General features: G+C 37.0%; 1 protein-coding gene across 1 annotated transcript in view; it reads right to left on the minus strand.

The window, feature by feature from the left end:
* The window catches only part of myo15ab (myosin XVAb), a 70,528-nt gene extending 57,737 nt beyond the window's left edge, over positions 1-12,791 (minus strand). Inside the window, exons 1-10 of the mRNA XM_049469476.1 lie at positions 12,709-12,791; positions 11,660-11,723; positions 11,090-11,199; positions 9,380-9,454; positions 9,199-9,289; positions 8,477-8,580; positions 6,992-7,055; positions 5,737-5,850; positions 3,704-3,865; positions 3,492-3,605 (exon numbers count right to left, since the gene is read on the minus strand). Of these exons, the coding sequence (XP_049325433.1) occupies positions 3,492-3,605; positions 3,704-3,865; positions 5,737-5,850; positions 6,992-7,055; positions 8,477-8,580; positions 9,199-9,289; positions 9,380-9,454; positions 11,090-11,199; positions 11,660-11,723; positions 12,709-12,791 (981 nt within the window). The remainder of the gene's footprint in view (positions 1-3,491; positions 3,606-3,703; positions 3,866-5,736; positions 5,851-6,991; positions 7,056-8,476; positions 8,581-9,198; positions 9,290-9,379; positions 9,455-11,089; positions 11,200-11,659; positions 11,724-12,708) is intronic.
* Between the last annotated feature and the right edge of the window lie 3,892 nt (positions 12,792-16,683).

Consider the following 16,683-nt stretch of genomic DNA (forward strand, 5'->3'; position numbering starts at 1 on the left):
CAGAAATCAGAAAAATATTTTTTTTTATCTTCCTTAATTAGATAAACAATGCCTTTCAAAAGTTTAGACAAACCTTAGATTTAGTGGTTTTCATTATAATAAACTGATCTGCATTTTTAGAGTAATACTAAAGGCATCCAAACTATGAAAAAAATCATTTGTAATTATTTAATAAACAAAAAAGTGTCAAACCAACCAGAATATGTTTTATATTTTAGATTTAATGTAGGCACCTCTTGCTTAGATGGCAGCTTTACACATTTTGGCATTTTCAGTTAACAGCTGTGCTGAACTCTTCAAGAGAGCAGGGTTTAAAAGAGTGTTGTGAAGAGGTAGAGTTGGTTTACAGTAAATAGGCTTATTTGAGTAATGTTCTAATCCATATTATTAGCAAAAAATACTCATCTAAATAATTTAAAAAATCTTTAAGAAATTTCAAGTGCAGTCGCAAAGACTATCAAAACGTTATGATGAAACTGGCTCTCATCAGGACCACCCCAAGAAAGGAAGAGAAAGAGTTACCAGCCTCAGAAACCGCAAGTTAACAGCCCCTGGGATGTGAGCATCTAAATAATTCATAAATAAGTATGTTGGTTTGTTTAACACTTTTAATTTACTACATGATTCTTTATGCATTCCTTTATAGTCGGGATGACTTCAATAGTCAGTATTTACAATGTAGCAAAACAGTTAATGAGAAGGTAAGTCCTAACTTTTGACTGGCACTGTATTTAATACTAAAACAGGACAAAAAATAAGCAATGATAAAAGCAAGTGGCAGAAGCCACCTCAGAAGTGGGGGGAAAAGTATTCCATCAAAAACAAATTTAACTCTAAATATTTGTGAATATTACATATTTGTGAGAATTACAGACACATTTTAATGATTTCCTATGAGAGAAATTTGGCCACAATAAATGTTTTTTTGATATGCGCTGTATAGAAGCTAGAACAGTATTTTAAAAATTAAAAATAAAGACAATGTTTTATTGTAAATATAATGTAAAGACAAACAGATGTTTAATTTTCAAGTAAGTGTTATTTAAAGAGCAGAAAATATGGCAGTCATAACCCCGAAATTACAAAGAAAAACTGGAACAAGAATGAAGGGTAGCATTTTTTTATTTACAGCTTAAGAAGGCAACCCTAACCCAGAAGTTGGGCTTTGGCCTGGATTACATATCAGCCATGCGCACACACACACGCACACACACGCACGCACACACACACAGTTACCCAGAGCCAGTGGAACTGATACAGGTTTAGGTGACAGTTGATTCAGACTGATAGAGGGGTAAACCCAAAACCTGTGGCCTCTGGATAGCCGAGCTTTACTTATTAAATGAGCAAGATGCTCAGCATGACACATCGACACACACAAACACAGAGGGACTGCTAACATTTCACTGCCGCACACACACACACACACAGAGTCAGCTGACAGACTAGTCATGATGCAGCAGTGCAGTGTCATACGCTTTGATAGCATATGCAGCTCGGGGTCTTTATCCACTAGTCCAAATTTGCATTATTAAGCGAATCTTGCAGGTAACACCTGGATAACACCACTACCTGCTAATAAGCTTCCACAGCATGTGGGACTGCAACTAATAATTATTTTGGTATTCAACTAAGCTGATGATTAATAGATTAGTCCATACATAGCTTTAAAACCCATTTATTATAAAGAACTGATACAGCAGTGCAGTTAACAAAAATAACAACAATAAGTTAACAATAAGTTGAAATTCATCATTGTCAATTATAGCAATTAATCATAATACAGAGCAAGGGTTCTCAACCTTTTCTACCTTACGGCCCACATGTTTACAACTTGAAAGGCTCCCCTTTGGAAATACGATGGAAATGATTGTTTTCTTTTGGAGCTGCAGTCTGTCGTGTTTTCGTTGAAAGTACTCCATTGGCTTTGCAAAGTATTGTTCTGCAGGCCGCAAATAGCCCGCGGGCAGCTAGTTTAAGACCCCTTATTTAAAGTCTACACTACAGACTACTGTCTCCCTCTGAGGATGAGACTGCAGACCCCTAGAGGGTGCTTTGCGGCCCTGGTGTAGAGTATCAAACTTTACAATCTATATTAAAGTTAACCCCCAATATCATGACATTCATAAACATAGATTAAACTTTGTTTAAAACCACGGTTGCATTTTCTGTTTACGTTGCAGCTTCCATTATAAAATGTGTTTAGATCCTACTTTGTGATTTGAATGGTAGTTATCATTAACAGTTACTTTTGCTAGTTAACAGTAAAATCACAAAAAACTGTGAGTGAAAATTGGGGAAGAAATAGTCATGTTTAGAATACATCATAGAGGGCATTACCGCCAACAGTGGATAATAATGCACACTGTGTTGTAATGATTGTGATCGGCAGCATCTATATATATATATCAAAGATTACACTGGAGTCATGCGTACTAATGGTCTGCAAGTTACGTAACCTAGGGATCCTTTCACAGGGACACAATGCAACTGCTAAGCTTCTTATAGGTGTAATAAGATTTTAATGAAGTTTGACTTCCTTAATCCTTTGAGATCATGGTGTGGTGTAGTGATAAGGGTTTCTTAAGACAGCAGTGCTTAAGCCTGTGAGCAATACCTGATAAAGTTACAGAGGTTTCCATAACACCAGTCCTGCTGTAATAAACTTACTGGAATTTGTTAAGATTAAGCTTCAGTATCATCTGTACAAGACAATTTTGCTCTGGTTTTCCAGGTTAGGGACATCAGATCTTATCAGTGGTTACGATTACTTCAGAAATCTTTAGAAATTGAAATATAACAAGCTGTTTGGAATTAAATATAAAAAGGCTATTGTCTTGTTTCATTTTTGACTAAAACTGGTTTAATATTATACATTAGAGGTACTGTATACAATTTTTGAGCACAACTGTGCAAAATAAGCATACCTCTTTTCTACAGTAGTGGGTTAAAAAACTGTCGCTATAATTGGCGTCTTTACACCACACACTGAAGAGGGCCTCTTAGTATCAGTGTGACCGAGGAAATCCAAGGTTTCATGTCTGCTAATCGGTTTGAGGTCCTCACCTCCATACCTTTGTCCCCTTCACCTCATCCAGGAGAAAATCTACTCAGGGCAGTATTCTCATTTTTGAAGACTACATTGTTAGACTTTAAACATCAATAACCATATACCCCTCTTGAGAGTGCATTACTCAGCTAAGTACAGTAATTATCAGAACCCAGCAGAGCTAACAAACATCACTAACTGCACTAAGTGTACATTTAACCATGACAAAAATACAACAGCAACAGTCTGAAAGGTAAAGGAATCACATCCAAAGTGATTTTTTTTAACAATGGATAAGCAGCCTTTTTCATTATAGTGGGGAAAATTTGCCAGGAGATCAACCAATCGTACTAAAGATCAGCAATATGTATTGGTTCATATCTAATATCTCACATTACTCTAGAGACTACAGATGAAGGTTAGATGGTTAGATTTTTCTTACCGTGACTTTAAAAGTGATGGCTCTTTGCAGGCCCTCAGGAGAGATCTGAAGCAGTTCGGCCACTACGCGGATCTCCTGAGCGCTCACTACCCCCGCTGTCTCCTGCACCTCCGTCTGAGAGAGAAGGAGAGAGAAGGAAACATATCCATTCTAGTTTATGTACATGTACAAGTTTCCTATGTAAGTTTTTTTATGTTTTGTGTGTGAAATACCTCAATTCTTTGAAAAAACACATTGCCCAGGTGCAGTATAGACGACAGCACTCTGAACACATTGCTCTGATCCTCAGGGCTGAACTGGAGAATCTCCATGGCACTCTGTAACCGCCAGAAATCCTCCCCGTCATCCTTCCCCATAATCTGACAGTTGCCACCCTGACATATTAGAAATACAGAGATAAGGATACATTAAGTGAGAGTATCTGGATCAACTACAATGAGCTACACTGCAAAAAATCAATTGGCAAAAACTAGTTGAAATATATGCAAATTAAGACAAATATATGTATATTAAGCAAAAAAATCTGCCAATGGGGTAAGCTAAATTTTCTTAGTAAGATTTTTTACAAAAAGCAATGGCAAAGTCTCAAAATGAGTGAAGTAACACCTAAATAACGCAAAAAAAAGTCACTGTTTGTGGACACAAGAATCAGAATAACTTGATTGCTGCTTGATTGTGCTTATTTTGAGTTCAAATTACTTAAAATAAGGTACAAATTCTAAGTAAGAATGATTAAGATAATTATCCCTAAAATAAGCAAAATAATCCAACACTTACAATGCTTAGTAAAACAAAAAGTCTTATCAGAGAAGAAAATAAGATTTATTGCCTTAAATTTAGAAAATTTCACTTGCTAAGATTTAGTTTTTTGCAGTGTACAAAATGCTGACAAGTGATTTTTTTTTAAAAAGCTGAACATGTGAAAAATTGTCTTAATACTCTCAAAAGAGTGAGCCTCCCTTTCTCCATCACACACACACACACACACACACACACACACACATACGTACACACAAACACATGCACTCCTGCCCAGCGCCCCCTACAATCTCCTTCAATCACACACTTGCCTTCTACCCTAAACACAACAGTGCATTTTTTACAGGCAGTAAACTAAGAACGTTACTGCAGATTCACTACAGTATATTTTTACTTTCTTCTTGCGTCTTGGGGAGTGACATCTGGTCTATGCTGCACATATGTAACACCACGCAGTGACACAAAAACTGGAGGAAGGAGAAAGATGTGCGTTTTCCAGGGCTGGACTGGTAATCTGGCGTACCGGCAAATGCCTGGTGGGCCGACAGTCCTCGGGGGCCGATGCTTTTCTTAGAGACCGGCCCACAATTTAGAGGGGGTGGCCCATTGGCCCATATTCAATGTAGACAGTGGACTGAACCAATCTAGATAAAGGACGAAAGCGGCCACACCCTTTCTCTGCGTGGTTTAGCTCTGAACACATGGGCGACTAGGTCTGGCGCTAGAACCGTCTCTGTCTCTTTCTCTCTCTCTCATGTAAGTGATTGACACCACTAATATAATTTAATTTTATCAATCTTAAGCTGATATTTCTTAAAAGAACTCAAACACTAAAATCCAGTAATTAGTAAAAAATATTTGTAGTTAAAGTAATGCCGTTGTTTTGTTGTTTTGTTTGTTGCCTGATACAAATACATGTTACAACTGTTTAAAGGAGGAACTTTTTTTTTTGTTTTTTTAGAAATTTTTTAATTGAACTGTTGTATCAGATAAATAAAAAAAATACATATTAGAGATGATTTCAATAAAAGGATAAAAAAAATCCATTGAACTACACAGACAGACAAACATGGTGGAGTTAATAAAAGACACTAAACGTCTTATATTTAATATGCTGATGTACATTATGCTTCTCTGTAACCCCACATACATAAACTACAAATCTGTTGTGCTCCGCTAATTATCAGGGGCCTGTCTAAACCAAAAATGCCAGGGCTGATTTTTTGTACCAGTCCAGCCCTGGTGTTTTCTAGCTGAAAATTGAGACACTATTCTGAGCTTGAATTAGCTAAAGATTACAATATCATGGTTGGTTGTTCCCTCTGTCCTGGAGACCTAGATTCAAAAACACAACGTCAAAGTGTAACGTAATCTCCGAGTGGTTCCTTCACTGTAGTGATCATGAATTTACTTTAAAATGGCTGGTCTCATGCTATAAGAGACAGGCAAATGTGTGTGTGTGTGTGTGTGTGTGTGTGTAGCTTACTTGGTTGAGATAGTAATAGGTTTCAGCTTCCTGCAGGTAGAAGGCTTGTCTCTGGTGAGTGGGGAGTCCGGCCAGCATCTCGTAAAAGATGTGGTAGTTCCTCTCACTTTTGGCCTACTCACACATTTATATACATATATATGTAATATCACATTACCACATCACACACAGTTTTTACACCAAACAGTTTTCTAGCCACAGTTATGTTTTTATATGATAAGCAATGAAGTGCTAAACCCTGTCTGTGTACTGTCTAAAGCAGGGGTGTCAATCTCATTTTAGATTAACAGGCCATGATTAGAAAATCTATCTGACTGATAAATGCCAACTGGGACCTAGCCTGTCTGAGTATTTTTTTTATCTTGATATTTGTCTACTTCTGATAACCAATGTCTTACTTCTCACTTCATAATGGTGACCTTTGTTTTAAAAACGTGCTTCCTTAAGAAGCTTAAAAGCTGACAAAAGTGTCTGAATCTGCATTTTGTATATTTTCAATTAAATGTATGTCACTTTTAATAAACCTTATGTTTTTAATAGTCAGTCAGAGAAAGTGAAAAAAAATCTGAAAATGTATGGATTTTTTTTCTGAACATGTTGAAATCTGATTTTGTTTTATTTGTGATTTTTTTAATTCTGAAAATATTTGTATTTTAATATTTTATGTCTAAAATTTTCTGGATCTGAATTTTTTCTTATCTGAAAATGTTTGGTTTTGAATCTGAAAAGTTATGTATCGATTTTTTTATTTATGAATCTGATTTTTTTTTTTTTAAACAATTTGGAGGTGAATTTTTGACAATGAATCTGACAATTTATGAACATTTTTTTTAACTGAATATTTACGGATCTTATATATTTTTTATTTTACAAAAAATATGGGTCTGTTTTTTTTTATTCTAACAAGTTTAAGTTGAAAGACAAAAAAAAGATAAAATTCAGGTTTATGAATTACGTTTAAAAAAGTAAGATATATTTTAGTCAAATACACAAAATGCAGACTCAGATACTTTTGTCAGCTTTTAAATTCCATACTCCCTTAACTGCAACTCAAGTCATATTTTATCTGGAAAAAGGGCTTTTGATTGGTTGGTTGGTCCCAGTGTCTGGCTGTTCTTTGTCCTATCTTAATTTAAATTAAGATTTTGAAATCTTACAATCAGCAGGCTGTGTGTTTTACACCCCTTGTCTAATGATGCATTTGTGAGTGCAGATCAGAAGTCAAAGGGAAACAAAGCAGCGGTTACAACATCACCTGAAAAACTATCCTGGACTTCTCCAGTAGATACTGCGAGGTTATGGCACCGCTTATCACTCCGCTTTAACACCGCAACAACAAAAACAACAACATGCACAGTGTTCAGTAACATGCTCGAGGGCCAGCCACACAAATACACACACCCAAAGTCTTTGTGTCTGAATTACTTAACTGACCCTGCTACTCTACTTTCACACGAGGGTGAGAGCAAACACACAGATCCAGTTCCACTCCTCAACTCTATCACTTCTATCTCTAACAGACTCTGAGCAGTTCTCTTCCAACTTTCAGCTTATATTCTACAGACAGTGGCTCAGTTTCTGTGTGACGATTTTTATTCACTGTACAAACACTTATAAAGCTTGAGAACCTAAATCTTTTTTTTCTAACTGAATTGTGTTAATTTGGCATTTTTCTGATACCCCTGTGTAAATATACAAAGCATTTCTTATGAACATTTTCCCCAAATAAAATATATATTATTGCTCCATTTCACCAGCATCACTCTCCTCTGGATGTAGAATGGGCGTGGCCAAAAAAGAAGTCAGGCTGTCAGTCACACAGCTTGATTTCATTGTAATATTATGACTACGCCCACTGAGTTCACAGTGCATTTCGGTGATACCTAAGGAGTGTTTTATCGTATTTCTGCTTTGTGTTTAAAAATTAATATAAAAATTTGGGGTGTTAATCGATTAAAATATGTAATCAGATTAATCACAACAAAATTCTGTGATTAACTGCAAGTTATTGCACTTGTTCTGCTTAAGACTCAAGTTTTTATGGTAGATATTTAAATGTAAATAAAAAAAAGGAATGTAAGAAATGTAAAATGCAATTATATTTATCTTAGTGGTCAAAACTTGGGGTGCTGCAATAATGAATGCATAATAAATTGGATACTTTTTTTTACGTTTTTTGGAGTTTGGACACACGTACACCCCTGCACCGTGTGTATATGGGCGAGTTTTGCGGATAACGCGTGTACAGCACAGCTGCTAGTGTGGGCGTGGCCCATGTGAATGGGATCCACATGGTCACATGCTTCCTCGACTCGGCCCTGTTGCCTTTGAAAGGTTTCATTGCGGCTTTATGGAGCCACTTTTGATTGCTTGATTGGTCAATTTTACATATAATCAATTTGTAGTGAGGATTAGTCATTTTGACAGCAACTGTAAAACGATTAGTGATTACTTCATAGCCAGTACGTAATGTTATCTGTGGTGACGCTCTGTAATGAGTGTTAGTGGGTACGGGAGAGGCAGTGTGTCACAGAGTGTCAGTTTGCAGGATGCTAATGAACAGTGGAAGTATTTATTACTTGTTAGCTACTCTATCCTGGTAGCCCCAATGTGAAACTGCAGAAGCAAATGTTAGACAATAATCATGTCTTGGCTGACTTACTGTGTGATTTATCTGTACATCTGACATTCTGGGTAATAGTTTTACTAGTTTTAATAGTTATACTGAAGAAAGACTCACTCCTCCAGGAAAATCTCCACAAACTTCCCAAAGCGACTGGAGTTGTCATTCCTCACTGTTTTGGCATTCCCAAAGGACTCCAGCAGAGGAGTTGCTTCCAGGATCTAGAGAGGATGAACAATTAATTATATCAAGCTCAGTAAAATGTAAAAAAAAAAGAATGAATCAAAAACTTTTAATAATGAAGATCTTACCTCAATCTGAATAAAGAGGAGCAAAATTGGTAAAAGAAAAAGAGAAGATATTAGATTTGGTTGTAAATAAAAAGACACATCAGCAATTCAATGATAACTACATCCCCCAAGTTTCCTCTACAGTTCACTCATTCCTAATTCCAATCCACCAGTCAGATTCTCTATATCATACATTGTCACCAGTGCAGAGACAAACCAAAGGAAAGCGGTTGCATTAGTAAATCAGGGAGAGTAAAAAGAAGAAGTAAGCAGTTGAGATCTAAACTAGCTTTTGGATTGTTCCTGAATGCCCCCAGCCAACACCCTAGTGGATGTGTTTAATCACCAGCTCAACTAATTTACTCTCATTTAGCACTGATTTATCAAAGCAGGCCTTGATATGCTGACAACTAATTAACTAGCCAACTAACTAATACTAGACTACTACGATGAGAGTATTGGAAATGTTCTAATATTGGAGTTTTACTGAGAAAAAAACAAAAACTTCCTGCTTAGATACACGTTTTGTGTTTGAGTGTGTGTGAGTACCTGTTGTGTTATGTTTCTCTTATGATGAATGGCAGTGAGATACCTCAGGACCAGTTTGGTAGCCTCTGTCTTACCGGACCCACTCTCCCCACTGAAATACAAACACATTAACAGTGCTTAGTGTTATGCCATTAAAGTCATATGCAAAAGTGATGTATGTCCAGACACACTTTTTACGGACCTGACAATAATGCACTGGTTCCGCTTGACGTCCATCATTGTTGTGTAGGCCATGTTAGCGATTGCAAAAAGATGACTTTATAAGAAAAACAAATAAAATAATGTCATCAGATATACAACCTTCACAAGATGATTTAGCTTTAACAATGAATACTAAAAAGTAAAAACCTTCATTAAATAACAGTTATAATTATTGTTAATTACCACATGTAATTAACAAAGAATACCTCAGGTATCCTTAGGTTAGCATTTCGTGAGGTTACTCTATCCTGAGCCAACACACTAACACACATACACAATCTGTGGCTCGATCTCATGTTACATGATGTAACACACTGGATATGTGTCCTTCTGGTTAAACATGTCCACACAGCTACTTTGAGAAATTTGAGACAGTCTCTGTCTGTCTGTTCACTTCTTACTTTACTAATCCTGATATTGATTTGTTCATGTCTACTATATCTAATTAACTATAATATACACACACGGTCAAAATTGTTGGTACCCTTCAGTTAATGAAAGAAAAAGCCACAGAAATGTTCACAGAAATCTGACAAAAGAAATAATAAATAGAATTACTGCAATCAAACAATTTCTGTAACTGTCAATGAGACTTCTGCACCTCTCAGCAGGTATTTTGACTGACTCCTCATCAGCATACTGCTCCAATTATCTTTATTTAATGGGTCATTATCCTGTTGCAAAACCCATGACCTGCGACTGAGAACAAGCTTTCTGACACTGGGCAGCACATTTCTCTCTGGAATTCCCTAATTTCATTGTACCCTGCACAGATTCAAGACACCCTGTGTCAAATACAACATAGCAGCCCCAGAACGTAACAGAGCTTCCACCATGTTTTACAGGAGAGACAGTGATCTTTTCTTGATACGCTTCATTTTTCCGATTGTAAACATAGAGCTGATGTGCCTTCGCAAAAAGTTCCATTTTTTTTAATCTGTCATAGGACTTTCTCCCAGAAGCATTGTGGCATGTCACCGTGTAGTTTGGCAAATTCTAGTCTGTTTTTTATGTTTTTAACAATGGTGTCTTGTTAAAAGGCTGTATTTTACACTATATGTAAAAATCGAAAAATCTTTTTTTTTTAAATGTTTTTAACAATGGTGTCTTGTTAAAAGGACGTATTTTCACACTATATGTAAAAATCGAGAAATCATTTTTTTTATGTTTTTAACAACGGTATCTTGTTAAAAGGCTGTATTTTACACTATATGTAAAAATCGAAAAATCTTTTTTTTAATGTTTTTAACAATGGTGTCTAGACCAAAAAACAGATGTTAATTGATAGTGCGACCCATATAACCTAACTAGTTAGCTAACCTTGCTAGCTTAGGTTAGCTAAAACTAACTAACGGAGCTACATTACATTGAGTTTGTTTTTCATGGTAGCGCAGCTGAATTATCCCACTGTGTAGTAGGGGTCTGTGTGTCAGAGGCTCAGGTTAACGCTGTGGAATAAATGTTGTCGCAATTACTTCAAGTGATTGCAAATCAATTGACAGCAAAAAAAAAAATAATAACCAGTCCGATGGTAAATTTCCTAGTAAAAGTGATTCTTTTAAGGCATTGCTTTAGTTTTAAGCACCTACTTTACTTAATCGGGTCTTGTGTGTTTTAGTGTTGCGCTATTGGCTACTGATATTTTATAGTATGAGAAAATTGCACGCTGTGATTTCACAATTAAACTTACGGTGGATTCTCCCCTAAGCCATGGCCTTCGTACTGGAGGACCACATCTGTGCCATAGATGTTGAACAGCTTGTATGGGTTCACTGATATCAGAATACTGCCAATATATGTCTAATCACAAAGAGAAAGAAAAAAGATATAAATGATTCCAAAGTACAAACATGTTTATATATTTATATATTTTTTATATATTTGACACAATATGGACAAAAGTATTGGGACACATGTTCGTCTTCTAAAATCAAGTGTATTGAAAAATGCAGCACCATTATCCTATAAAACAAAGTTTTCCTGTTTCACAGCTGAGTGCTGCATGTTTTATACACCTTTAGTTCACACCTGGCATTTGACATGTTGCCAATAGGTTCATGGTTAATCTCCTTATGAGATCACTGTTCTACTGGCAGTACGTCTCTAGAAGGACTAGACCAGCTGTGTGTGCCTGTGCATTTATTTACATATCTCAGCAAGGATGCAACTTTAAGTAGCCGAGTAGATGAATGCATTTATTAGAAGAGGTGTCCACAAACATTTGTCCATATAGTGTATGTATTTATGCATAGCCCCTTACATAAATTAGTTCCTGGTCGAAGCGAGTCTTCAAGTTAATTAAAACGGACATCTCTGTGAGGTTCCTGAGGATACAGGAAAGAAGGTGAGAGAAGGTTCACAGTTTAGCAGATTTTAAACATTATTTTGACTTCAACTACTAACATCTAAAGGAGTAGAGCTGGGCGGTATCCACTTTTTCATAAAGCCATACTGTATTAAAACATTACTGCAGTATATGGTATTACTGAAGGGCAGGGATATGCATAAGAAGCGCAAGTCCTGTATTTACATGGCTACAATACAATCAAATTCTGGGTTATTTTTAAAATAAACAATTGTTAAATACAAAGTTTAGTTTGTCTACAGAGTAAGTGTTGCAAGTGAATAATGCACACACTTTTAAGTCAATCATACAGTAAATGTTTAAGCATCATCAGTCTGATGATAAAAAAAGAAAATATTTAGCATAGCTAATCAGAGCACTTCAGTTATGTTAGCATTGTTAGCTAACATGATAGCCAAGATTCTGTTCACTACAAAAAACACTCAAGTCTGTCTGACTGAAACTTCACTTATAAAGGTTTAGATAAAACTTATAGAGCAAGTGAACTGACAGAATGCAAAAATGTGCATTTTCTTCTGGAGTGTTTGGTTCTGAAGCTCAATTGCTAAGCTGGCCTCTAGCTCAGTTCAGACAGTATCAGACAGCTCAGTATAGCTGCTTCTGACTAACTAACTAAGTACTGATGATAAAAACTCATTTCTGAGAGTGTGAAGTCTTAGTAAGTAAGCCAAGAGACTAACTGCTAACAGGCTAACTGCTCAATCACATGAACGAATTAGCTATTTTGGCCTGTATTAGCTAGACACAGAGCAGAAATGTTACCTGTCAGATGTGGCATGTCATATTTTATATATCTTTGTATAAATATTAACTGTTAAAATGTTTTAGCACCATGGTATACAGTACTACCAATTTACCATTTTTTTTTCTAATCTGGAGTGCGCTTTATCATATTTACAGTATAAGTGTTGTGAGCATGTGAATAGATAATTATGGTTTCTTACGCCAACTGTGTCATATCCTCAAGTCCATCACCTTCTCTTTTCTCTCGGTATCTCATAGTGGGCATACTCCTTACAGAGTACATCTGGTTAAAGAACAGGAATTAAAGGATTTCAAAGAAGGTTAATTGAATAACGCAGTTTTGTTCATTTATGAAATTCTGTCAAAAAGAAGAATGACAGAACAAACCTACCAGACCACTGTTTATAGAAAGAGTATATAAAAACATTGCATGGATGGTTAGGCCATGACCCATTTTGTCTCCTCCCATCTGAACTACTGCTACTTATTCTCTAAAAGAAAAAAAAATCTTCTGCTTTAATCTCCTAGGACCTGGTATCCACATGTGTGGACATCACATTTTGGGTTGTCTAGACCAACACTGAATTTTGCTCTACAAGGCCTGGTGTCCTCTTATGAGGCTATTACTATTATACTGAAGAGTTTAACATGTTACAGCTTTGATTCTGTTCGGAAATTCTGTTAGATCAACAGTAAATACAGTACATGTATATGTTTTTTTACGCTGTTATGTCCGTGTTAAAGAAGCATTTCAAATGTGCCATATTGATAAAAACTTCAACTGTGCCAAATTGATCAAACAATTCACTGTAAAACCTGACGAGTTAAGTAAACTTTAAGAGAAACCGATTGCCTTAAACCATTTAAGTTAAACAACTCAAAAAACTTGAGCATAAATTATTTTCTAAAATGAGTGTGAATAATGCACATAGTCATTGTTATATAGAATTGAGTAAATCATGTGACTTGTACTAACCCTGTTCACAGTGTAATTGTTAGATTATTTAAGTATTTTGGACCCATGTGCACTGTAAACCCCTAATAAGTTAAATCTACTCAGATGATTTGAAGTAATTCTCACTTTTCCTTTAATTAATTGTAATACTGTGTGGAGTTGAACAAATATTCACTCTCAAAATCATTTTCTCAGAAACTACATCATGTAAAAAGATAATTCTTTGTTTTTACACTAATCAGGTGCTAATTAGCGCAAATAGAAAATAAAAATAAAGAAATGCATGCCATGCAAGAGTTTGAGTCTTAGGAGGTTAAATATCTTGAGACAAAAGATTACCAATGCATATACACTGAAAACTGAAATCCTTTCCCACCATTTCTCACCAGTGTTAAGAAACAGGACACAGGACGATGTAACAGGACTGACCCTGATTAAGTATTCTGTAACCTTAGTTAGTTCTTCTGAGAAATAGGTCAGTGGGTGACCTCACTGGCCTGAGCCACATTAAGTAGAGATGCTACCAGCATCGGCAGCGTAACCTGAGCATGGTTATAATCGGTCTTGTAAATCTCATCTGACATCCGATGTAGTCGATGCTCTGAGGCTAAACCCTGATGGAGATAGTTAAGCTTGGTCAGGCCTATTGTTTAGACTCTATCCCAGCCTGACTTTCAGCTGTGATGACTGTCTTACTGCCAACAGGCCTGTAAGTTATACCAGGCTTAGGTTAATTAAAGCAATTTCTTATCTTTAAATCTTTCTGACATACAGGGCACTATATCTGAAATTGCAAATCAGCAGAAACATTCATTAAGGCATTACCTGTATGAGCTTATCAACTAATTACACTCTGAGTCAAAAATACTCTCAAATAACCTTTTTACTAAAAGGCTGTACTACCATTCAACACCTACTTCTAGAATGGCCTAACACATGGCTAATTCTCCCAAGATCTGGTGAGAAAGATCCATTAGTGTGATGTTTTAGTCTAAACCACAATATACAGTCCAGTCACAATATTTGACCACCTTCTTGTTTTTACAATATAGTCTTTATGTTTCTCTACAGACTTTATTTTCTTCTTTTGAACCTGTTGCTCACTGGCCATTAGGTTGTAGATCATTCTCAGCACTGAAGTATGAGTAGGAGTGGATCAGGGACAGCATTGCTGCTGTAGTTTTTAAGCACTGCCTTCACTCACTGTCCATTGTCCATGTCTATTACACACTCCTCCCTGGCTGGTTGAGCTTGTAGATATAAAGTCAGGGACAAAAGCTCATCAGTTGCTGCAGTTTATGTTGATCATCCTGTAAACCTTCATAAGTAGTCAGAGAACATTGCCAACGGGATACTGCTACCTGGATATTTCTGGTTGGTGAACAATGTCCAGTGCAGCAGTGACACTGAGGTGTTTAAAAACTCAAGCAGCAATGCTCGGAATGATCCACAACCATGTCACTGACACTGCAGTGTGGAAAATGATTATCCTGACCAGTGAAAAACAGAGTAAAATGAAGACAAAAAAGGATGTATAGAAACATATAGTCAACAGTCTTTAATTACAAAATTACAACATGCTCCTATATCTTTAGTGGAAAAGATATCATAATATTGTGGACTGTGAATATTTATGCTATATCTTTACTACTATTTTCCATTCATAACTTTTTAATTTATTTATATAAAGAATGTACTACTGCTAATTAAACTAAGGCGAATTACCTTGTCATACCAGTGACCAGTGGGCTCGCCTTGCCGATCTGGGACCCAGTGTACTTGTGCCTCCTTGGACCCAGGGACAAAGGGTGGGGGTGTAAGGTGGTCCATTTTGTCATCACGATAAACAGACCACTTGATAAGATTCTGCACTGTACCATGAGGCAGAACCTTCTCTGATGCCCACATATCTTCTGCGCTTTGTCCTTCTCTCTCATTCTGGGCCCAGTGGTCCTCAGGACCTTTCCTCTGTGGGGTTACCACTGCATACCTGCCATCTGGCCCAATGATCAAGCCAGATTTTGTCACAGTGCACATTCCTGAAGGCAACTGATAACTGGCCTTTTTGAGTTCAGCATTCATCAGAGCATCAGAGAGGTGAGGTGAGGTTGCAAAGCCTTTTGTGAGGATGGATCTGTCAGGTAAACGGTATTTAGCATTTCTGAGATTTTGGTTTAACAGGGCTTGTGAAAGTTGTGGATTTCTATGCCTACGAGGATCTGCTGATATAACAGAGCCATCGGGTAGTGTGTATGTGGCATTGCGAAGGTCATCATTCATCAAGGCACTTAAAATGTTGGGACTTCTTGGCTGATACATAGCACTTGGGGAAATGACAGATCCATCTGGAAGCCTATAGGAAGCACTTTTGAGATCTATATTTTTGAGAGCACTAGACAAATTTGGCTGCCGAACAGGATGAGCACTGATTATTGAGCCATCAGGTAGCCTGTAGGCAGCACTACGAATGGCTTGATTCTGAAGGGCATTTCCTAAATTTGGGGAGGTTGGTACCTGTGTGGTTATAATAGAACCATCAGGTAATCTATAATTAGCATTTCGCATTTGTTGGTTCTGAAGAGCTTTTGATAAATTTGGGGAGGTCGGTTTTGGCGGTCCATAAATGATGGAGCCATCAGGCAATCTATAAGATGCATTTCTGAGGTTTGGATTTTGAAGTGCATTAGACAAAAGTGGAGAAGTTGGCTCAACTTCTTGCTCTGCAAACACTATTGTCCCATCAGGCAGCCTATAAGATGCCTTTCGAATGTTCTCATTTCTAAGTGCTCGTGACAAGTTGGGAGATGTTGGCTGCTGATCTGCCATAATTATTGTCCCATCTGGAAGTCTGTAGGAAGCATTTCTTAGGTTTGGATTTTGCAAAGCATTTGACAGATTTGGAGATGAGGGCTGTTGTTGACGGGGGTCCATAATTATACTTCCATCTGGGAGTCTATAAGAAGCTTGTCTTAAGTTTGGGTTCTGTAAGGCATTCGAAAGGTTGGGCGAGAGGGATTGCTGGGGATGTACGCCTATTACAGTTCCATCTGAAAGTCTGTATGACGCCTGTCGTAGCTGTTGATTCTGTAGTGCATTCGAAAGCATTGGTGAGGTGGATGGAGGTATCACTTCATTTCCATGCACCAGTGTGCCATCTGGGAGGCGGTAGGTGGCACCACGGACTTGAGGATTATGTAGAGCATCTGTCAGAATAGGAGAC

Source organism: Astyanax mexicanus, chromosome 21 (genome assembly GCF_023375975.1).
Source record: "Astyanax mexicanus isolate ESR-SI-001 chromosome 21, AstMex3_surface, whole genome shotgun sequence".
NCBI classification, from domain to species: domain Eukaryota; kingdom Metazoa; phylum Chordata; class Actinopteri; order Characiformes; family Acestrorhamphidae; genus Astyanax; species Astyanax mexicanus.